The sequence below is a fragment of the Leptopilina heterotoma genome, unplaced genomic scaffold (genome assembly GCF_015476425.1).
Source record: "Leptopilina heterotoma isolate Lh14 unplaced genomic scaffold, ASM1547642v1 Lhet_116, whole genome shotgun sequence".
Classification (NCBI taxonomy): domain Eukaryota; kingdom Metazoa; phylum Arthropoda; class Insecta; order Hymenoptera; family Figitidae; genus Leptopilina; species Leptopilina heterotoma.
In genome coordinates, this window is record NW_025110835.1 from 1,614,352 (window position 1) to 1,640,795 (window position 26,444).

General features: G+C 21.6%; 1 protein-coding gene across 8 annotated transcripts in view; it reads left to right on the plus strand.

The window, feature by feature from the left end:
- Positions 1–26,173, plus strand: part of LOC122509526 (complexin) — a 577,926-nt gene extending 551,753 nt beyond the window's left edge. For all 8 annotated transcript variants that reach the window (XM_043623695.1, XM_043623685.1, XM_043623675.1 and 5 more), the window contains 2 exons: positions 25,029–25,158; positions 25,631–26,173. In XM_043623695.1, coding sequence (XP_043479630.1) covers positions 25,029–25,158; positions 25,631–25,704 — 204 coding nt within the window. In that variant the 3' untranslated portion in view covers positions 25,705–26,173. The remainder of the gene's footprint in view (positions 1–25,028; positions 25,159–25,630) is intronic.
- The last annotated feature ends 271 nt before the right edge of the window (positions 26,174–26,444 follow it).

Sequence of the window (26,444 nt, forward strand, 5' to 3'; positions counted from 1 at the left end):
GAGACTATTCAAATAGTATAATTATACTACCGAAATAGCTAATGGTAACAAATTATTAATTAATTAATTATTAACTAATTATTAATTATTATTAATTAACTAATTATTAATTATTAATTATTAATTATTAATTAATTTATCCCGGGTATTTTTGATTTTCCAGATTGGTAGAAACATTGTTAAATGTATTGGTAGAAACTAAAACCCGTCGAAGACGGGTACGACATGACAGCTAGTGCTATATATTTTCAAAATTTTTAAAATTCAAAATTTATCTTTTGAAATAATTATTGTCATTAATTTTACTTAAATTTTATACAGGGTTAATTTTAGTATTTTTTATTACAATTTAGTCATCAGAATGAAATTTGAGTTTTTCATTTTTTGATCATTAATTAATAAAATATAATAGCAATTTTGAATTCTGTGCAACATACTGACAAAAGTCTCATATTAATTATATGGATATTGTTAATATTCTGACCTAATAGAATTCTTTTAAGAAAGTAAACTTATGATTTCAACAACAAATTTTTATTGTTGACCTAAGAAATACAACCGTATAAAAATTAATTACAAAAAAATTTCAATTTTTAAACTTTTTAATTTTTCAATATTTAAATCTAACACTTTTTATTTGTTATTCAAAATTTTATTATTCTGACGATTAAATCTTCATAAGAAACACTAAAATTAACCCTGTACTAAGTTTAAGTACAATTCACTAAAGTATATGAAAAAACTAAAAATTTCGAATTTTCGAATTTTTGAAAAAATGGCATAACTTTCGTCCATATTAATATTTTTTAATCTACTATCGCTAGGATTTTAAGTTAGGCTAATGCCTAAAAGACTGCCAAGTTTCACTTCAAACGATCGAACCGTTTTTCCGTGATACGCGGTCGAAAATTTGCGGACATACATACACACATACACACATACACACATACACACATATACACATACACACATAATTTTCTTAATAGTATTTTCGCATTCCTTAGAGTGTAAAAAGAAGGAATATAATAGAAATTTTGAATTCTATGCAATGTACAGACAAAAGTCTGATTTTATTAATAAGGATAACGGAATTTTAAGGAAAAATACCAATTCACACAAAATATTATTATACAAACTACTGTGAATTCATTTTTCAAATTCTATTATTTATTATTATTTTATGATTTAAAATTTTATTTTATTTTTTTATTTTTTTTTTATTTTTAAGATTATTTCTTTCCAATTAGGCACAGAAAATAAAATTGATTTGATTCAGATAAACGATTAGTTATCTATCAAATAAATATTTTCTTGAATCAATTTTTTTTGATATTTCAGAAAATTAATTAAATTTTTTTTTTATTTGAGATTTAATTTTTCAATAATTTCAATAGATTTTAGTAGTTAAGAGGTAAAAAAAAATGTTAATTTTATACATTTTAGAAAAAAACTTCTTTATACCATTAAAAAAGTAGCATTTATATAAATATTTATATAAATAAAAAAAAAATAAGTAGCATTTTACACAATTTTTGTAGATAGTGAGAATAGAATTGAAATTTACTAAATAATAATCCGAAATATATCAGAAAATAATTTAAATTAACACCTATAGTTGGGTGTAATTATAAATTTGAAAAATCTTAATATATTATAGTCGAAGACATATATATACGACAGTCAGTATATTTAATGGGCTGACATTTAAAAAAATAATTTTGTTTTGATATATTCAAATTCAACAATAAAAAAAGTGGGGAAAATGCCTGCGGATCTTCAGGAGCAATATAATTTTCTTTCTTTTTTATCAAGTCTATGAATCATTTTCTTTTTGCGATATACATTTTTCCTTCTGTCAGAAAATAGAATTATGTGTTTCGTGTCTACTCAAAGTAAAGTACTGTCGTAAATTAATACCCGGGAATATATAAGGAAATAGTCGACAACGAAAAAAAGCTTTTCAGCGTCATTCGCTTGCATGTGCTTTTTTTTATCGCATCCATCTAAATTGCAATTCAAGTGTCGTTTCAAACATTTTCTTTATATTTGCCTATAATAGTAAAAAAAATTTCTCTCCATTTAGGGGTAAATATTTTTTTTTTTAACTGTAATTAATTATTTTTAACTGAAATTATTTATTTTTAACTGAAATGAATTATTTTTAACTGAAATGAATTATTTTTAATAGAAATTAATTATTTTTAATTAACAGAAATTAATTATTTTTAACTGAAATTAATTATATTTAAATGAAATTATAGTAATTTTTAAACTCTAATCAGTTGTTTTTAAATATAGCTAATTATATTTAACTATTCAACTAATAACAAAATTTCAAAACAATTTCACTTGATTGATTATCTCAAAAATAGACTTTGGAGAACTTTGTAATTTTTTTTTTTTGTCCTGGTAGATAAAACGTTTTATAATAAAGGAATGAAATAAATAGTTTGAAAAAGCGTATTGACGCGTTTTTGCTGTAAATTCAAGCGGACAATCAATTTCTCTTTGGCCCGAAAAATGAAAACGTCAATCAGAAAGAATTTTTATTTTTCGTTTTTTCATTCCTCCTTTTTTTTAATTTAACTCACAGTGCGAAAAAATGAAATGTGCTATGTCAAACTATGGACAACGATACATTGCTAATTATTTTTCAAAGATTGATTTATAAACGCGCAATAGAGAGAGAGAGAAAGAGGGAGAGAGAGAGAGTGTATATATACATTCATCGAGATAAATATATTGTTCCAGTCGATTATTCAAGTGTTGTATATACGTCCAAATGAAAATAATGGCAACCATTTCAGCACAATGCCATTTCTCAAGTAGATTAGCTCGACGAACGTGTGTGCGCGGTACCCGAAAAGCCTGGATTTTCATCGCGCGCGCGGCAAAATCGGAGACCATTTGCATCAACTCCAATCTCGTTTCGTGGATGCATCGTGGCTTGGTTACTTCATCCATGAAATATTACCTCCTCGTTATGCCAACACCAACGCAAAGGGGTTTTCAGTCTCTCGTAACCGGATTCAATTCCGATTTCAACGTATTGCTTCCCGAGAGCAAGAGAGAGTTTCTATTTTTTTTTTATTTCTCTCATTATCGGAAAATAATTTATTTTTCAGTCTTATACTTTTTTACTAATTCAATATCAACGCTTTCGATAATTTTACAATATACAAAAACTATTATTACTAACTTTTCATTTCATAAAAACTATTAATTACACAGGACCACAAAATTTTCTTCGGCATAATACACATTGAGGGGACCATGTGCTCTATACGTATTTTGACGCGCTGAATCCAAATCTGGGTCTACTTTTGCCCCAACACGTCACAGTTTCGAGATAAATTAAAATTTCTCCAAAAAATAGACATTTTTACCATTATTTTCGAACGTTTATAAAGAGACAAATTTTTCTGATAATTTTCTTTACATCTGTTGAAAATTTCATGTTTGTTTGTGAGAATTGACCCCTATAAATTTGTATAAAATCTAGAAATTACTAAATAAATTAATGGAAAAAATCTTTAAGTAGATGGTTGCTTTGATTTATATAAAGTTACTATGTAATTAAATATATTTGAGATTTTTGTATCTATGAACAAAATGTTTTAATTTCAATAGAACTGATAGTAATATCAGGTCTCGTAGTATTCAAAACCTCTGAAGTAAGTCATTAATATATTGAATATATTTTACTTATTTACTTGCACTATTTGTAACATTAAATACATATTTAGAGAACAATGAAGGGTTAATTGTTACAAATAAACATACAATTTCTGACAAATGTGAAGAAAATTATGAAAAAACTTGTATCACTATAGAAATTTGAAAATATATTTTCCTATTTTTGGTCTATTTTTTGGAGAAATTTTAATTTATCTCGAAACTGTGACGTGTTGGGGTAAAAGTAGATCCAGATTTGAATTCAGCGCATCAAAATACGTATAGAACACATAGTGCCAACAATGTATACTTTCCCGAAAAAAATTTTGTGGTCCTGTTGTATTAACTATATAATAATCTTCGTATTTCATTCATTCATTAATTCTGTCTGTCCACACTTTGAAGTTAGTTTTTGTGTGTGCTTTTGTTTTTTCTTTCTTTAAAAAATATTGTTTGACAAATCGAAAATATGCAGGTATTTTTTCATGATTTATAATAAAATAATATTACAAATTAGAAAATTTAAAAAAAATTATGATTAACAAATAAAAAATATACCCATTTTGCTTGTTATATGCTTTTTTCTGTAACAAATTTCGTTTGACTGATCTAAATTATTATGCAAATTATTCTCCTTTTTATTTATAAAAAATACTAGAAAATTGTTAATCATCAAAAAATTTTGATTAAGAAGTAAGAAATATACCCCTTTTTATGCACAATTTTTATTTCTCAAAAACAATTTTGTTTACTAACTCATTTTTTTGCTTTTGGGAAGAAAAACATTAGATATTTCCTTTTTTTTAATATTTTTGTAGAAAATTCTCAATTTTCATAAGGAAATAATTTACATCATTTATATTTTTTAATTTCAATTGATTTAATAAAATTCAAAGTTTTTTAAAAACAAAGAAAAAAAATTATTATAAATTATATTTGTCAGTTGAAAAATTTAATTGAAAATGAAACTGAAAATTTTTGAACTTTTAGAAAATAAAAGAAAAAAATATATGGGAAAAAATGTTCTGTTTTGATTTACGAATAACTTTAATTGTAAAATTATTCGAAAACAATAATTTCTTTTTTAAATATTTTAAATATTTAATTATTATTACCTTTCCATAGAAATTATGATTCTTGAAAGTTTTAAATGCAAACCTTTTTGAAATTAATCAATTTTAAAAATATTGTTTTATAACATAAAGTTGTCTTTATGTTTTATAATAATTAAAGACGATCGAGAGTTAAAGTTATTATTTTATATTATAAGTATATTTTTACTATAACTTCCTAAAAATTATTTTCATATTCTATTATTACCTAAAATTTAAACTAAAATTCATTTTCAAATCAATTTTTATTATAAAATTCTACAAGAATTCAATTATTTAAATAAAAAAGCAAATTTTTTATTGAATAATTGAATGTTTCTTAAAATTTAATTCTAAAAAAGAATTATATTAACAAAATTTTAAATAATTGAATTCTTTTGACCAATTTTAATAAAATTTCTTAGAATAATTATATTTTTCAAGGAATTCGATTAAAATTTTATTAAAAATAATTGAAATTCTGCGATGAGTTTTATTATTTCTAAAAATAATTGAATTATTGAGAAGAAATTTATAAATTTGTAAATATTTGAATTCCTGTGAGATTTTTATTATTTTTGAAAATAATTAAATGTTTGCCTACAATTTTATTAAAATTGTTTTTTAATAAATAAATTCTTTCGGGTAATTTTATTAAAGTAGATATTAAAACTTTAAAAGTCATTGAATTAAGGAAATTTTTTGAATATAATTGAAATTTTGACAATAATTTTATTAAAAATTATGAAAATAATTGAATTTTGAAAAAGAATTTTTTTAATTATAAAGATAATAATTGTGATTTTGTCGAGACTTTTTTGTAAATTTTCAACATAATTGAATTTTGTGATAAGAATTTTATTACTTTTGAAAATAATTAATTTTCTGGATTCATTTGTAACTTCTTCAAAATTCAATTATTTTTTAGTGTTTTTAACTAAAATTCTTCTATAAATCTATTATTTTGAATAATTATTTAAATATATATTGACAAATTTAACTAATTTTAGAAGATTTTGAATTATTAACATTTTTCAAAAATCTAAGTTCATTAAAATTTCTAATTAAATTCATTTAACATTGAAATTTTATAAAATTTCAAATTGAAACCGTTTGAAGTTAATTTTTTTATGAAAATTGTAAACGCAATTCTTTTAAAATTGAATTAAATTTTGAAATTTGTATGTAAAATTATGTATTAAATAATTTATTTATTTTATGATAGTTATTCAAGATTTAAGTTATTTAAAAAGAAAATTTTTGTCAGAAATTGAAAAAATTAAATGTTTTTGAAAAGTTGAAGAAATTGAAAGAATTTGTAAATAATTGAATTCCTGTGAAATTTTTATTATTTATAAAAATAGTATGTTTGTGTACAATTTTTTTTTTTAAATGTTTAAAATAATTGAATTTTCTTCAAAAAATTTTATTAAAATAGTAGGTAGATATTAAAAATCATTAAAATGAGAACATTTTTTGAAAATAATTGAACTTTGGGAAAATATTTTTTTATTTACAGAGATAATTGGGATTTTGAGGAGAATTTTTTTAAAATTTTGAACATAATTGAATTTATAAGAAGAATTTTATTACTTTTGAAAATAATTAAATTTTTGCTCTTATTTGTAATTTCTCGAAATTTGAATTTTTTTAGTGCTTTCAACAAAAGTTTGAAATAAAAATTTTTTAATTCTATTATTTTTAAAATTGCTAATTGTATTGAAAAATAATTATAACATTGCCATAATAATATTAATCACACAGAATTTCTAAGGATATCAAATTGAGACAAAAAATGAATCAAAAATGTTGCAAAAGCATCCTTTTAACTCGTTTTTAATAATAATAATAATAATAATAATAATAATAATAATAATAATAATAATAATAATAATAATAATAATCAAAATTGCAATAATTATAATAATCTTGATTGTCAATCATTACATGAATGTCCCAATTAACAATTGTCACACCTCATTAATTATTCTCCCGCGTCATTAATTATTTGGCAAATTAATTACTTAAAAAACTAATTAATTATTTTGTTACCAATATCAAGTGTGCCAAGGAGGTAATTATTAAAGTACTTTGTAATCTGACTTTTGATTAATTAGATTCCTTAACTAAACTTCATGTAAAATTTACTCGCGAGTTTAAATCTCGAATTTCAAATATTTTAACAGAGGACATAATAATTATTTAATTAACGATAAATAAACACAGAGAAATGTCATATATATAAAGTTTGTTTAAAAGGTTTAATTTTCAACTGAGATATAGTATATATATTTTTCTCGACATTTTCTAATGTATACCTTTCATAAATAAATAATAAACTATATTTACGTTTCGCAAAACTGAAAATTCATTAGAATGAATTTTAATAAATATTAAATCAAAACAGCGAATAAATAATATATTATTAATATTTATTTAGTCCGCGTATTTTATATATACCTATATATATTATCCTATCTATTTATATAGTCCAGTTTAAAGAGAATCAATATTTGAGTATTTCTCTAGAGAAATATTTCAAGTCAAAGCGGCATATATAAAGGATCTCACATTACTTTTTCAAATGCTAAATTATTAAAAAGAAGAAGAAAAAAAAAATTTTTTTTTTTCTTTTAACGGATATTGAACAAAAGAAGTGTCTCCCCTGGGTAAATTTTCCTTTTCTTTTAGTTAAGTATAGTATGCAATGAAGTTCTCAACGATAAAAAGTCGTAATTCTACAAGGAACAAAAGCCTGTCAATTTAAGTTCAGCTACTTTCCTTTCGACTTCGACTAATAGACATTTAAAAAAAAATGTACGGTTTTAATTTCATGAAAGAAATTATTCCCAAGAAGGAAAGAATTTAATCTTTATGCAAAAGTTAAGAATATATTAATTCCGTTATTGCTATTAATGTACTTTATATTTTTTTTATTTATTTTATTTATAAATAATTAACTTATTTATTAAAATTAATTAATTACATTTCGTTCTCCTATTTTTATTATTTATTTATTACTATATTTATTAATATCAACTTGTTTATCAGAAAAAATTTATTCACACTACGTGCTATTATTAGTAAATTTTATCTCATTTTATTTATTAATCTCTGATTCAAAAATATAACCTCAGTATTTTATTATCTTTTTACAATTTTTGTTTTTTTTTTGTAGTTTTTTTAATACAACATTTATGTGTGTATAATAATTTAATGTAGATATAACGAAAAGCGAAATAATTTACAAATAAAATCGAATGAAGGGAATTTGAATCGTAAAAAGCATAATATTTGCTTGCGGATTACGAGCACATGAAAAACAAGTAGTTACGGCAGTCATAGTCAGACAACACTTTCGCAAGCACAAATGAGGCTGAAGTACCCAACGTTTTGCAAGCTTTCGTGTTACCAAAACATAACCACAAAGTTTATTATAAACTTCAAAATTGAATGATCGTATTTTAGTCTACTTGCTATATCTACAAACTATATTATACAAGAATAACTGCATTAGAATTTTTTTTTTTTTTTTAATAACAATTTTCATATAGTATATCGTCTATATAAAATGTGACTCTCGAGTTTGATCACATTAAATTAAAAATTCACCATTGAAGCAAATTTTCCCTCGTGAAATATTTTACCAAATTTCTCCATAAAAGGGATGGAATATTCAGAAATTTATATTGAAAATTTTGTAATGGAGGCGAATTTTTTTTTTTTTTTTTTTCTTTTTTTAATTTAATGTTCTTTATTACACAAGACTATGGCAGATGAAACAACACAATTATTGAATAAAAAAAATTACTAAATTAGTGTTTTAAAATTTATTTAAAATTTGAATTTATTATAAGCTGAAAAAAAAAATAAATAAATTTTTTTTTATTATAAAAAGTGAATTAGTGATTCAAAATTTAGTTTTAGAAAATTGTATTTTCTAAAACCCCGAGAAATAAACAATTATTTATTTTAAACAATTGTTAACAATTCAACAAATAAAAATATTTGAAAATTTATAAATTTTTCAAAAATTGATTTTATTACAAATCGTAATAAATAGACGTAAAAAATTACTTATTAAAAAAACGCTAAATTAGTATTTCGAAATTTTGACTATTTTGAAAAATTCAATTTATTACAAGGGCGAAAAAATAGATTTAAATAAATAAATAAAAAGATAACATTTTTTTTTTTTATTATTAACTCCGTATTTGGAAATGTAATGAAAATTCTTTTCTAAAAAGAAAAATGTTTTCAGAGTCAAAATGCATTTCGAAGAAATTTGAAAATTTTCTAATTAACTCCTTTAAAATGTCTTGAAATCTAGAATTCAATACTTTCTCTCTCTTTCTCTCTCTTTTCCTCTCGAACTTTAATCTAAACTTTTGAGTCCTCGAACTTCCTAATTAAAATTGTCACGATTTAACAAAGTACAGGGGTCAGAGAGAAAATTAAAACTGGTAAAAAGAAAAGCTTGATGAAAAGTATACAATTGTGATGCAACTTTAATGAATAAACTTGCAATTGAACCATTTAGAGTCTCAAGTGGAAAACTATTCTCGAATCATTGTTTCGTATATATATATATATATATATATATAGTTTGAAGAATCGAATATACTGAAGAGGCTTCTTTAATTAAAGACAAACTCTTGATGAAAAAACAAAAATCAAAAAATAATTCCAATTAAAAACTATATTTGAATTTTATTAAACTATATAATAATTAATAATTAAAATTTATTAATAGTGAACTTTTAAATAAATAATTAATATCTGATAATTGTTAATATTAATAAGACTCTTCACTTAAATTAAAATTGTAAAATGACAAATAGAAATCATCGGAATTTTTTTCACTTCTTTTCATTAAAAGACTAAAATTTTGTTAAATAATTATTATTTTGTCAAAATTGAAATTATACAGTTTTTTGTTCTTTACTTTTAAGGAAAATTAGAAAATTGTTAAACAACGCTGTGATTAAGAAATAGAAAATTTATTTATTTTGCATTATTTCTGTTTATGAATCACAATTTTTTTAACAAAATTATTATTTTGTTTTAGAAAGAGAAGAAAAATATTTGCACAATTCCTATTTTTAATCTTATTTTTGAAACAAGATTTTCCACAAGAATTAAGATTTTCAAAAATTTCAAATTCAAACCTTTATTAAATTAAACAACTTATAAAAGTATTTTTATAAAACATGAAGATATTGATTGCTCCGAGTCGAAGACTCGAAGTGATAGATTTCTTCATGTTTTCTAATAATTAAAGATGACCGAGAGATAAAATCATTATTTTATATTATAAGAATATTGTTATTGTAACTTCATAAAAATTATTTTCATCATTTTAATTCCATTATTATTTTCGAGAATTTTAAATTATTTTTTATGAAAATAATTGAATTCCTTAAAATAATTTTATTATTTTTGAAAATAATTGAATTCCTGTGACATTTTTATTATTTGTGAAAATAATTAAATGTTTACAGACAATTTTATTAAAAATTTTTTTAAATAATTGAATTTTGAAGAATTTTTTTATTTATAAAGATAATAATTGGAATTTTGTCGAGATTTTTTTTGTAAATTTTAAACATAATTGAATTTTGTGATAAGAATTTTATTACTTTTGAAAATAATTAAATTTCTGCAATCATTTGCAACTTCTTGAAATTTCAATTTTTTTTTGTGTTTTTAACTAAAATTCTTCTATAAATCCATTGTTTTTTAATAATTAATTAAATATATATTGACAAATTTAACTAATTTTAGAAGATTTTGAATTATTAAAATTTTTCAAAAATCTAAGCTCATTAAAATTTCTAATTAAATTCATTCAAGATTGAAATTTTATAAAATTTTAAATTGAAACCGTTTGAAGTTCATTTATTTATGAAAATTATAAACGCAACTCTTTTAAAAATGAATTAAATTTTAAAATATTTATGTAAAATTATTCATTAAATAATTTACATATTTATTTTATGATAGTTGTTCAAGATTTAAGTTATTTAAAAAGAAATTTTTTCCAGAAATTAAAGAAATTACAGGTTTTTGAAAAATTGAAAAAATTTGAAAAAAATTTGAAAGAAATAATTCAATTCTTGTTAAATTTTTATTATTTATGAAAATAATTAAATGTTTGCGTACAATTTTACTAAAAAGTTTTTTAAATAATTGAATTTTCTTCGGAAAAATTTTATTAAAATAGTAGATATTGAAAATCATAGAAATGAGAAAAATTTTTGATAATATAATTGAAATTTGGGAAAAAATTTTGTTATTATTTACGGAGATAATTGGGATGCTGACGAGAATTTTTTTAAAATTTTGTTATTTATAAAGATAATTGGGATTTTTACAAGATTTTTTTCAAATTTTGAACACAGTTGAATTTTATAAGAAGAATTTAATTTTTTTTTTTGAAAATAATTGAATTTCTGCAATTATTGTAATTTATCCAAAATTGAATTTTTTTAGTGTTTTCAAAAAAAATTATAAACTCTTAAGATAATTAATAATTGTTAACAAGAATTATTTTTAATAATAAACTCTTGAACTAACAATTAATAATTGTTAACATTTAACAATAATAATATATTTTTTTTTTGTTATAATTGAACCTCAAGGCCTCTTAAATAATGAAACAATATTTTTTTTTATTATTAATTTTTAAAATTAATTTTTTTAAACTAAGTTTTCTTGTAAAAAAAATCACAAAGTTTCGTTCAACTTTTGATCAAAAGTTTTTTTTTTTAAATAAAATTTTGGTTGAATTAAATTTTTTTTAAATTAAATTTTTTCTGCAAATATATTCTCTCGATGTAAAAATATAAATACAGAAAAAAAATTTAATATATTAAAATGTTTTCGAGATTTAAATTTTGCAATTTTCATTCTCATCTTTTGCGCTTACAGACATCTTTCATTTGACTTGAAATCCCTTTTCTCATTTACACACACTCTCTTCTCATGTAGAAAAAAAAGTCGTTTATCACGAATAAAAGACACACCTGCTGATATTAAAAATTTACAAATTTAACGAATTTCCCTTTGAGCTTTCTTATAGCATGTATAAATAAAAATATGACAAACTTTCAAAGGCGAGGGAGGAAGTCATTTGGAAAATTCACGCTTCATGACTGTCATTGTAGAATAGATGAAAATTTTCGTCTATAGACTAAGGAGAGCAACTATAAACATTTTTTTTTCTCCTTTAAAACTAGATATTTTGTGAAAAATTTTCTAATACTCCGAAATAGTAGAGAATTACAATAATTACTTTATTAATTACAATAGAAATTTCTTCTCAATGCGTGAAAATTAATTTTGAATATTTTTTATATCTATTAAGTAAAAAAATAAAAATGGGATTTTTCTAAAGTTTCGAACCTACAAATGAATACAAAATTTGTTTCTGTTTAAATATTTTTAAACATTTAAAAATTTCTTTTTCAAAACTATTTTCTTAATTAATTTTAACTAATTTTTTTCAAACTAAGAAGAAAAATTTTCTCTAATACATAGAATTAAATTCAAGCAAAATATCAAAACAAAAATTATTAATTTGAACGTTCAAAAATTTACAAACATTATAAATGTAATAAATGTATAAAGAAATAAATATAAATAAATGAAATTTACTATGTAAACAAAAACTTTAATTCTATTTTTAAGTATACTAAAAAATAATGTAAATTTTCTACTAATTGGTAAAAAAGGCCTTTTTAATAATATAACATGTCTTTAATATCAGTCGAGCGAATATTAAATGCAGCACTGTATGAGATTTCAATTTAATACTTTTGTAAAGCGGATAATGAGTTCCGTATTGTTAAAATACTAAGAGCATTGTTAATGAGTATAAACGCTTTGAATTTTCGATTTATACTAAAAGCTGCGAAATTTGATGATGAAATGGGTAAATTTTTTTCTCTTTTCCATTTTCTGAAAACCCTATATTATCTTCTTGCATTATCTGTAGAGTTTCAAAATATTAAAATAATAAACAAAATTTCTACTATATTTCGTAAAAACGAAAAACAAAGAAAAAAGAGAAAACGAAAAAGAAAAAAATTTACCTTATTCACAAAATTAAAAAGGGAGATAGATATTCTTCGCGAAAAAAATATTTTTTCCTCTCTTTATATAAATATATTATTATTTATATATTCTTTGTTTGAAATTTTCGTATGTAGTGAGGGGCAAAAATAAATATTGTCATCTGTCGGGGAAAAATTTGAAAATGTTTCAAAGAGAAAAAAAAGTGACTGTCACATGTACTGTCTTTCATTTCTCATAGATATTCTAAAGTAATATCTCTTGGCTAAAAAAAAAGAGAACAGAAAGGGAGAAAACGAAAAAGAAATGCTCGAAAAAAAAAGAAAAATTGATTTAAATTAAAAACTAGGTATTATTAATTATATGAATAATTAATAAACAACTACAATAATAATTTCTAACTATCAACAATTCGCACGCGGCTGACTTCTCACTCACTTAAAAAAAAAAATTAGCAATTTTAAAAATAATAAAACGTAAAAATTTTTAATTCAAATTTTCCTCATTTCAATGATTTTCAATATCTAGTATTTAAATAAAATTAACCAAAAGAATTCAATTATTTAAAAACAATTTTAATAAAATTGTACGGAAACATTTAATTATTTTCAAAAATAATAAAAATTTCACAGGAATTCAAATATTTACAAATTTATAAGTTTCTTCTCAATAATTCAATTATTTTCACATATAATAAAAAAAAATTCATCGCAGAATTTCCATTATTTTTAATATACAATTTTAATCGAATTCCTTAAAAAATGTAACTACTCTAAAAAATTTTATTAAAATTCGTCAAAAGAATTCAATTATTTAAAAATTTGTTATTAAAATTCTTTTTTAGAATTAAATTTTAAGAAACAAATCATTCAATAAATAATTTACTTTTCTATTTAACTAAATTGAATTCTCGTAGAATTTTATAATAAAAATTGATTTGAAAATGAATTTTAGTTAAAATTTTAGATAATAATTGAATATGAAAATAATTTTTAAGAAGTTATAGTAAAAATATACTTATAATATAAAATAATAACTTTAACACTTGATCCTCTTTAATTATTATAAAACATGAAGACAACTTTATGTTATAAAACAATATTTTTAAAATTGATTAATTTCAAAAAGGTTTGCATTTAAAACTTTTAAAAATCATAATTTCTATGGAAAGGTAATAATAATTAAATATTTAAAATATTTAAAAAAGAAATTATTGTTTTCGAATAATTTTACAATTAAAGTTATTCGTAAATAAACTTAACAGAACATTTTTTCCCATATATTTTTTTCTTTTATTTTCTAAAAGTTCAAAAATTTTCAGTTTCATTTTCAATTAAATTTTTCAACTGACAAATATAATTTATAATAATTTTTTTTCTTTATTTTTAAAAAATTTTGAATTTTATTAAGGAAATTGAAATTAAGAAATAGAACTGATGCAAATTATTTCCTTATGAAAATTGAGAATTTTCTACAAAAATATTAAGAAAAAGGAAATATCTAATGCTTTTCTTCCCAAGAGCAAAAAAATGAGTTTGTAAACAATATTGTTATTGAGAAATAAAAATTATGCATAAAATTGGTATATTTCCTACTTCTTAATACAAAATTTTTTATAACAATTAACAATTTTCTAGAATTTTTTATAAATAAAAATTTGAATAATTTGCATAACAATTTATGGCAATCAGTCAAACGAATTTTGTTATAGAAAAAAGCATATAACAAACAAAATAGGTATATTTTTTATTTGTTAATCATAATTTTTTTTAAATTTTCTAATTTGTAATAGTATTTTATTATAAATCATGAAAAAATACCTGCATATTTTCGATTTAACAAACAGTATTTTTCAAAGAAAAAAAAAACAAAAGCATACACAGAAGCTAACTACAAACTGCGGACAGAATGAATAAAAGAATACGGAGAATAATATAGTTAATTATTATAGTTAATAATTATGCTTAAAAATAAGAAAATTCATTGCAAATAGTTCATAAATACTGTAATGAATTTAATTGATTCAATTAATTTAATGAAATTACCTAATTAAATTAATAATTAAAAAAATATTAATAGAAAATAATTGCAATGAGAAAAGGTAAGTAGAATTAATATCTATAAGGAAAATGCATTTCTCGTCAAATTGAAGAATGAAAAAAGAAGAAAAAAGAAGAATCAAGAGGGAAGACTGAACTTAACTGGGGTCAAATTGACTCTAGTAGGGAGTCCCTGCATTCAATATGGCGACTTCCTAATAGAGTCAGGCTGACTCCTTTTAAGACGCTCACCAACCATCGCGTGAATACACTCAAGAGTTTATAGCTATAGAATAAATTTAATAATAATTCTCAACTTACAAAGGCCATACTGTAATTCAATAATAATATTCTCTGTACACAGATTTAATTAAACGTTTCGCTTATAAACGAGTAAATTTTTCTTTTCTCTCAAGAAATTCTCTTCCTTCAAATTTTGTTTATTTATTTAACATCAAAAGTTGACTTTTATCGCGAGTGAAACGTCTAATTAATTCTGTTCATTATTCTAATTATTCTAATTTATATATTTATTCTACTCAATCGGTTTATTCTAATTTATATATTTATTCTACATAATCTGTTTATTCTAATTTATATTAATTTTTCAAAAATTCCAAGATGGAATGGAAAATTTCAATTTAGTGGTTTAAAGGGAAAAAGTGTTAATTAATTAGAAAATGAAAAATTCTTTACAGCATTGAGAAAGTAGCGTTTACCCAATTTTTGTAGATATAGTGTAAATTTAATTGAAATCTAATTAATTATAACTTTAAAAATTTTTCAAATCTCAATTTAAATCAGTAAAATTGTAAAATTTTACTGATTTAAATTGAGATTTAGAGAAATTTTTTAAATACCATTTTTCTTCGACTTGTGTATTTAATTTCGTAATCTTTTCCTCAAATTTCAAACTTTTTCCCTCTTTTCCTTTTTTTTTTGCTGAAAATCTACTCAAATGGACTCTTTTAGTACCTTCAATGAGAAAAAAAGAAGAAACTTATCGAAAGTTGTACACATTTTGAGACAAAAGTTTTTAAGAAAGATTTTTCCTTATATTTTTCTTCTTATTTTTCCCAAAGAATGAAAAAAAACTCTTTTAAATTCAACGTATGAAACTTTCGATATGTCACCAAATCTAACTAAGTTGCGACTTCACGTTCTCTCTCTATATATAGATATATATGCATGTATATATCTATAATGCTCCTCCAAATCCGCAATGCAGTGAAAAGCAGTTGGGTCAGCATAAGTAAAGATCCCCACCAAAGTCGCTTATTGCATTCAAATGCAATTTTCAATTTCTGTTCATACATAGTGTGGAAAATTTAATGAATCACATTAAACTCATTAAATAAATTGCATTGATGTTAAACAGAGCAAAAATTTTAATTAAAAACTGTGACACGTTAGTTAAAATATATATATGTATGTTGTGTATCTTTACAAGTAGGCTAAGAAAACCTGGCTGTCTCTATACACTGGGAGAAAACGTATATTTTCATTTAAAAAAATAAAAAAAAGTGTTTACAGTCAAAAAGCTTAATATGAAATGTGAACATTTCGAGGAAAAATGTAATTATCCTGTGTGTGCTTTTGTTCTTTATTGAAACATCGCTAGCTTTATATCAATTCGTGAATAGATACAAAAGTAATTAAAAATTACTAGCTATCAAAAAGGGAATTATGTATACTTTGAAAGTTGTTTTTTTTGTAATTACATTTTTTTGAGTTTTTGTTCAATTTTTTTTTCTTTTGAAATCAGTGAATAACTTTTACTTCAAAGAGTAAAAAAGGTATTTTCAAATCCATTTGGTTTACAATATTCAATTTTACGAAACTTCAATTATTCGTTAATTCTTCAATTAAATATATATTAGAAAATAAAAACTTCAAATAATATAAAAAAAAATTCAATTAAACCTTTTCAAAAAGATTAATTTTAAAAATTCAATAATTATTTCCAAAAATTTACGCTACATTGCTTTTAATATTCAATTATAATATAAAATTTTAACTGAAATTAATTTTTAAATAAATTTCTATTGGAAAATTCTACTAGAATTCAATTATTTAAATACAAAAATAAATAATTTATTGAATAATTGAATGTCTCTTAAAATTAAATTTTTATGAAAAATTGCATAAAAATTTTTGGCGAATTTAAAAAAAAAAATTTAAGAATAAATGCAATTTTCTATATCATTTTATTCAAAAAATTTTTTAAAAAATAATTGAAATTCTGCTATACGTCTTGTAATTTATGAAAATAATTGAATTCTTGCAAAAAAAATTTTTTAAAAAATAATTGAAATTCTGCTATACGTCTTGTAATTTATGAAAATAATTGAATTCTTGCAACGAATTTTATTAAAAAAATTTTTCAAGAATTGAATTCCTTTGAAGAATTTTATTTGTGAAAATAATTGAATTGCGGTGAAAAATATTATTAATTATGAAAATAATTAATTTCTTGTAAAGAATTTTTAAAAAATTTTTTTAAATAATGGAATTTCTCAGAATTTTTTAAAACTTTTTGAAAATAATTAAATTTCATCGAGAAATTTCATTAAAAAATTGAAATCTGATGAAGAATTTTATTAAATTTTTTTTAAATAATTGAATTCCTGTGGAAAATTTTATTTTTGAAAAGAATAGAATTCTTGGGAAGAATTTTATTAAAATTTCTTAAATAATTAAATTGCTTCGAAGAATTTTATCTTTTACGAAATTAATTGAATTGTTTCGACGATTTTTACAAACATTTTTGACTATAATTGTATTCCTAGGAAGAATGTTATATTTTATGAAAATAATTTTATTCTACAACCAATTTTATTATAATTTTTCAAATTTATAAAGCATATTATCAAAATTTTTTGTAATAATTGAATTCTCGAGAGAACTTTTATTGTTTATGAAAATAATTGATTTCTAGCGAAGAATTTTATTCACATTTTTTTAAATAATTGTATTTCCATAAAAAAATATACTTGTGAAAATAATTGAATTACTAGCTATAAAAAAAAAAAATTGTAAAAATTGTAAAAAAAAATAAAAATAAAAAAATAAAAAAAAAAAAAAATTGTAAAATTGTAAAATTGTAAAAGTTGTACTGAAAATAATTGAATTGTATAGGAAAATTTTATTAACAAAATCTTGTAAAGAATTTTTTCAAAATGTTTTTAAATACCTAATAGAATTTTTAAAAGAATTTTATTTAAATTTTTCGAAATAATTAAATTTCTCAGAAATATTTTTTTCAATTTTCTGAATATATATTTGAATTCTTTTGAGAAAATTCATTAAAAAATTTAAAACATAATTGAATTGGTGCGAAGAAATTAATAAAAAAAATTGATAAGTAATTGAATTCCTGTGAATTTCTACAATAATTTGTAACTTTTCCAAAATTAAATTTTTTTTTTGTGTTTTTAACTAAAATTCTTCGATAAATCCATTATTTTTAATAATTTTTGAAAAATTTCTTTGAGAATGTTCAAATTCATTTGTTTAGAATTTAATTTTAAAAAATTTCAATTAATTCGTAAATTCTTTAATATTAAATATATATTAGAAAATAAAAATTTCAATTAATTTTGAGAAGAAATCCTCAATTAAACTTTCTCCAAAAAAATTAATTTCACAGAATTGTTAGTTAAAAATATGAAAAATTCAGATTTTAAAAAATTTTAATTTGAAACCTTTTCAAAATTCAATTATTTCTTAAAATTTATGCTACATTGCTTTTAATATTTAATTATTATCTACAATTTTAACTGACATTCATTTTTAAATCATAATTTTCATTAGAAAATTCAACTAGAATTCATTTATTTAAACACAAAAAAACAATTTATTGAATAATTGCATGTTTCTAAAAATTAAATTCTCGTAAAGAATTTTATTAATAAATTTTTAAATAATTAAATTCTTTTGACTAATTTTAATATTTTAATAAAATTATTAAATATAATTACAGTTTTCGAGTAATTCTTTGAAAATTGTATTGCAAATAATTAAAATTCTGCAATTTATGCAAATAATTGAATTCCCAAAGAGAATTTTATTATTTACGAAAATAATTTAATCCCTTGAAAAATTATATTGTTTATGAAAATAATTGAATGATTACGAAGAAATTTATAAAAAATTTGTAAATAATTGAATTCCTGTGAAATTTTTATTATTTTATAAAAATAATTCAATGTTTACGTAGAATTTTATTAAAAGTTTTTTAAATAATTGAATTCTTTTGGAAAATTTTATTCAAATAGTAGATATTGAAAATCATTGAATTCAGGGAAATTTTTGTAAATAATTGAAATTTTGCCCAGAATTTTATTAAAATTTTTGAAAATAATTTAATTTCGGAGTATAATTTTGTTATTTCTAATAATAATTTAAATTTTGACAAGAATTTTAAAAAATTTCTGAACATAATTGAATTTTTGCGAAGAATTTGATTACTTTTGAAAATAATTGAATTTCTGCATTCATTTGTAATTTCTCTAAAATTCTCCAAATTATATCGAACAATTTACGAACTTTTCATCTTTTCTTTATCAAATTGCGGACTTTACGGACCTTTTTTAAAAAAAAAAATGACTTTTACGGACTTTAAGCAAATTTACAGACCTTTACGAAATTTACGGACCTAGTTCGAGCCCTGTTTAACTTTAATTATAATATAAAATTACGATTTTAAACATTATTTAAAATTACACCTAAAAACATATATTCTAATTGCAAACATTTTGAAACATAAATACAATAGTCTTGAACATCAAACTTTTTGATTATATATGTATATAAACGGATTAAATTTATCCTTCGGCATACATGTATTTAACATGCAATGTGTAATTTGATATGCAGTAATTAACGGTACCCTCAGTTCAAACAAGTATCAGATTTGACACCACATAAGCTATGACCTCGTTTCCAGTGCCTTCTAACTATACATCTAACCCTTAATGAAACATTACACCCTTTCAAGTCATTTTCATTCCAATCTTTAATTTCTTCAATACTTCAATATCATTATATAATATTTAGATTATTTCAATTCATAATCAATCCAAAATTCGCAAAATTACATTAATCGATCAAATTTACTCGCATTAATAATGGAATTTGTCCGTATTATATTTGATTAATTATGATATTATCAAATTAATTAAATTCATTACACAATTTCAGGCGGAAAATTAATTGAATTCATGATGTAATTAAATTTTGATAATTAATTAGTCAGATTATAGTCATTTTTTCCTTTCCGTAATATTCAATTAAATTAAAAATTAACTAAATTTCATTTGCAGTTAAATTGAAATCGAGATTAAAATAAATTCACAGTTTTTCTATATTTTCCTTAGAAAAAATTTTAAAAACTTTAATAAATTTAAAAAAAATGAATTTGATAATAAAGTGATGAAAAAAGTGAATTTTTGTGTTTGAAAAATGACACTATAGAAATTAGGGGGAATTTTAAGTAATTTTAAGTGTCCATATTTTTAGAGGGTGTCATAAAGTGGGTAGGGCGAAATGTGTAGCTATACGAAAATAACCTTAAGTGCATTAAGGTCAAGTAGTTTCTTTGAAGAGAGGAAAGACTTGAGGGTGATATGAACAGATAAAATACAAAGGTGAAGGTAAAGGCTAGCTGCGAAATTAAGATTTGCTATTTATAGTATAAATTGAATTTTATAATGCCGCCTGAGCGAATATTTTATTTAAAAAAAATTTCCACTTTCCTGAATAAAGAACTTTAGAAAATTAAAAATTAACAAAAGAATTGTTATTATTCTTTTGTTAATCTTTTTCGAAACTAAATTCCTTATTTATATCTAATTAAAATATATAATATTTTAATGATATATTTTAATTAATTATAAATTTATAAATTATTAATTTCTAAAATTGTTCAAAGAATGACAGTTGTAAAAAAAAATGTTATTTTCAATGTATGTGACGGTTTGGATTTAGTACAAAATTGGAGCAAACAATGGGAGATTATTTTGACTAATGGTTGTCCTAACAATCTCCCTAAGATAGGATTTCTAGTCAATTGACAAGATAATGGGAGATTTCAAGTTTATTAAAGTCACCATTTGTTACGTGAGCCATGAAAGGTTTAAGGACATTGGCACTAATAAATGAGCAGCTGCAGTGTAGAATTTAACTATCGGTCATTACAATATTGTTATCCTTTGGAAATGCCAATAAACCCAATTCTCAATACATGTTAAATTTAATATATTATTAATTTCAATAATTGATTTCATAATTCAAATATCAATAACAAGTATTTTCTATTTCGTTGAAAATGAAAAAATAAATAAATAAAAAAATAAGAAAACAAAGAAATACGACAATAAAGAAACACGAAAATAAAAAATAAGAAAATAAAGGAAATATGAATATAAGACGATAAAAAAGCAGAAAACAAAGAAAACAAAAAAGGTACAAAAATTAGAATTTAAAAAAACAAAGAAATGCGAAAATAAAGAAATAAATAAAGAGAAAATAATGAAATAGGAAAACAAGATAATAAAATAAAAAAGCGTTTGTAAATATAATTTAAATTGGAAACTAAAATTATTTTCGTCCGTTAAGTATAAATGACCGCAGAGAAAAAGGGAAATTAGTAATTACAAAATGTACCGAACAATTTGATTAAATTGAAAACAAGAATTTATTTTTAAATCACAATTTTCCAATGAAATAAATTAATAAATTTGTTTCTACAATTCCAATTCGAATTCTCCATGAATTTATATAATAGTGATAATTAAATTATGGAAAATGTTAATAAAATTTCCCTCTCTATTAAATTTATGCGAAAAATGCTTATATTTATTGCCTTTCATGAACACATTGTTATTTAATAATTAATCAATTTCGGTTTTTAATTTTAGAATAAAAAAAAAAGAAAAGAAAATATATGATATTTTGTAAAATTTATTTTTTTTTACCCGATGTTTTCAATTTGTTGCTCGCCGATATAACGTTTTTGTTATAACATTGTTATTGAGATGTTTTTTATATTTGCGAAACAAAACAATTTTTCCAGGTTATTGATCAAACAACTGAATATGTAATTGATATTCAGTCGGTGAATACCAATCCTAATCGTATTATTCCATGCCATTTAATAAATCACGTTTACAAATCGATCAGTGAAACTGATTCAACGCATCAATCGAAACGAAATTCCCATCAATAATCCGTTAAATTTTCTTCTATGAAATTAATGTAATTTCAATGTATTTCGAATACAATCATTTCAATTATGCGATTTTACGTAATTGAGAATATTTTCAAAAATTAAAATTAAATTCCGAAAGAGTGGAGAATACTCTTTCGGAATTTAATTTTTGAAAATATTCTCAATTACGTATTTTTTAACTTTTTGTTTATAATTTTCTATTAATTTAGTAATTAATTTTGTTATTAATTTTCTTATTAATTTATTTATTAACTTTTTTATTTTTTTTTTTATAAATAAAAAAATAAGAATTTTTTCTAATATTTAGTTATTTTTCACTAAAACTTTAGTGAAAAAATGATGACTACTAAAAAAATATTGATTTTTGCTAAACTTTAATAAATATTACCACTAATGCAATTTATTAATTACTAATTAGGAAACAATGAAATATTTTTTAAACTAGGTAATATTAAAATTAAAGATCAATAATAATTGTAAAATTAGTAAAGACAGTAAAATTACTAAAAGCAGTAAAATCAGTAGAAATAGTAAGTAAAAATAATAAAACAGTAGAATAGTAAAAATAGGAAAATGATTAAAAATAGTAAAATTAATAAAAATAGGACAATCAGTAAAAATAATAAATTTAGTAAAAACATTAAAATAGTAGAAATAGGAAAATCAGTAAAAATAGTAAAATTAGGGTAAAACAGTAAAATAATAAAAATAGGACAATCAGTAAAATTAGTAAAAACAGTAAAATAGTAAAAATAGGAAATTTATTAAAAATAGTAAAATTAGAAAAAACAGTAAAATAGGAAAAATAGGAAAATCAGTAAATATAGAAAAATTAGTAAAAATAGGAAAATCAGTAAAAATAGTAAAATTAGTAAAAAAAACAGTAAAATATTAAAAATAGGATAATCAGTAAAAATAGTGAAATTAGTAAAAATAGTAAAACCAGTAAAATAGTAAAAATAAGAAAATCAGTAAATGTAGAAAAATAAGTAAAAATAGAAAAATCAGTAAAAATAGTAAAATAGTTAAAATTGGACAATCAGTAAAAATAGTAAAATAGTTAAAATAGGACAATCAGTAAAAATAGTAAAATTAGTGAAAACAGTAAAAATAGTAAAATTAGTAAAAACAGTAAAATAGTAAAAACAGTAAAATAGTAAAAATAGTATTAGTAAAAATAGTAAAATTAGTAAAACCAGTAAAAGCAGTAGAAATAGTAGAATCAGTAGAAATAGTAAGTAAAAATAATAAAAACAATAGAATAGTAAAAATCGGATAATCAGTAAAGTAAAAACAGTAAAATAAGTAAAAAATTTTAAAAACAATAAAATAGTTAAATTAGTAAGAATATTAAAATTGCTGTAAAAGTAGAAAAAACAACTAATTATAAAATTAATTTTCACAGTAAAAATAATAAATTATTTTCACATTTCTATATGAAATATTTTCTAAAAAGTGCACGTAATAAGAGTTTTTTTCGGCGAATTGTTTATTGTAAGATGTATAATATGGAAAAGTTAGATATAAAATACATTCATGACTGAGTTTGCATAAATATCGGATTACCCTCTTTTCGTCGCGTTGCAGAAACTTCTCTCTTTCTCTCTCGCTCTCTTTTTCTTTCTGTTAACAGATGTGCATTCAAAATGCTTTCAGTGCCAGATTATACGTCGATTACACTCACGTATATTCAGTTTTTTTCTTTCTTTGAAATTTTGCCAAATATCTATTAAAATCCATCATATAATTCCCATCTATTATCGTATTCCCTTTGAGTACTCGTATTTTAATTACACTCTTTGACAAAAAAGTCAAATTCTTTTCAAAATATAACATCGCATATATATATCGTAATTAATATATAAATAATAATTATAATATTTAAAAGAGATATTCAGAATTGAAAATTCTTTTGAAGAGAATTTGACTTTTTTCTCCATTCCCTTCTTTAAAAAAGAGATATTAATATTTTAATACTAAAAATAAAAAATTTACTACTTCTAAATATAAAAATATAAAAATATAAATATATAAAAATAAATAAATAAAAAATGGTTATTAAAAAAAGAAGTAAAAAATTGAAAAATAATTGCGAAAACTTTCGACCTTTACGTACAAATTTTTAACATGTGGAAGCAAAACTTTTTTTTTGTTTTTAATACGAAAAACTAGAAACAATCACGGAACAAGAGGAAAAATGTGGAAGGAAAACTTCATAGGAAATAACAATTTCTCATCAAAACTATAAACGTAAAAAAGTGTAATAAAAAAATTATAACTTTTGTGTATGTGTATGTGTGTGTACTTCATGAAGAATTAATTTTCTCTCTCGTTTTTTTTCTTTTTTTAATCTTCTGAGAACGTTAAAGTCTTTTCGGACTGATCATAAAAAGAATATGTGTCTCTTTCACGCTTTGCACCGTAATTTTTTTACGCCCTAACGCATTTGCATTCTTATGAATATTACAGCATTGTTAGGTAAACTAGTCACGGGCATTGGTTTTGTGCTAGCCGGCAGAATGTAAAATCCAATTTAATTCACGTTGAGTGTACTATATATATGCAGATAAAATGACCTTAATATTAATTTTGATCTTTTGAAAGAAAGAGAACACAAAAAAAATAGAAGAAGAAGAAAAATTCTAAAATGCCCTTCTTTGCCATACGAAATTTAATTTAAAAAACTTTAAAATAAAATTATAATATTTTTTTTACTAATCACATTATTCAATTATAAATATTTTTTATCAATTTATAATATTCCGGATTTTGAAAATAATTGTAGAAATTCTTTTAGATTAAAAAAATACTAAATATCAATTAAATTTTAATTGTAATTAATTTGAATTATTACTAATAATGAATTAATTATTATTATCGGAATAATTTGACTGAAGTTTCAATGTTTCTGTGTTACAGTATAACATAAAAAAGAAAGAAGAGGTCCAAGAAATTCAACAGGAAGAACCTAACCCGCTAATGCGCAAGAAGAAGACGCCTGAGGAATTGGCGGCTGAAGCGGAAGCGGAAGACGAAGATGAATTTACCAGTAAGTTTCGATATTTTCTTCTCCATTTTTTTATGAGGTTTTCTACAATTTAATAACTAAAATGTTTCCCTAAATAAACTTTCGAAAAAAAAAATAATAATAATAATTAAACGAAACCTAAATTTTCCAAAAGTTCTACAATTACAAAAAAATAATAATGTTTTTAAAAAAAATAAAACAGCAAAGAATTTTAACGATTCCAATTTTCCATTTATTGGAAAAAAAAATTGCAAAAAAAAAAATCCTTTCCCATTTTACCGAATAAAATTTGGCTAATTTTTCAAATTTTATTGCTATACATTTTTTTTGTTTCGTAAAAAGAAATGTAAATTGGTATCGTTAAAATTGTTATATTTTACTATTTCTCTCTTTTCCTTTCTTTTTTGGTAGTTTAAAGTTTTCAATTTAAATTTAAGTTAAAATTTTTATTTATCTTTAAAAAAAAAATTAACAAAATTTTTTTAAATTTCAGAATTTAAGAATACGATAGAGACGCAAGTGAATGAAATCAAGACACAAATCGAAAGTAAATGCAGCCTCCAATGAGTTCATCCAATGATGCGGTCGATTACGATGGCGTCGTCAGTCATCAAGATCGCGTCCGTCACTCATTCCCGCCGAACAGAAAAAATAAATAATAATAATAATAATAAGAAAAATATTAATGAAGAATACAAAAATGGCTGTATATGTTTAAAATCAATGAATAAAGCAACTAAAAGTAAAAGAAAAACGCAAAACACCTGCGGCTTTGCCACATCATTTTTCGCATGGCAAGTCCACGCGGAAATGAAGAAAAGACCACTAGCAGCTTAGAAAAAAAAAAAAAAAAAAAAAAAAAAAAAAAACCAAGAGAGAACTTTACAACAATAGAAAAATCTCAAAAGCCCCGGTGTTCTTTGAGATCCTCGTTGAAGTGATTAAACCTCCAAGGTTCGTCGAGCTCGAAACGGAAAAAAAGATAATAAAGGAAAAAAAGAAAATAAAAGATAAAGAAGAAGAAGAAGAAGAAGAAAAAGAAGGAAAAAAAGATAAAGAAGAAAAAGGAAAAGAAAAAGAAGCGAAAGAAAAGGAAAAATCGGAAAAGAAAAGAAAACGAGAAGAGGAAAAACAAAAAAGAAAAGAAAGAAAGAAGAGAAAACAAAATAGAAGCGTAAAAATGGAAAGAAAAGGAAAAAATGAAAAATATCAAGAAGAAGAAAACTCGTGATTATCAAGAACTGGAAAGTTTCCCTTTAACGAGAATCCTCCCCCCCCCCCCCTCCAGCCCCCAAAGTTTCGCGACA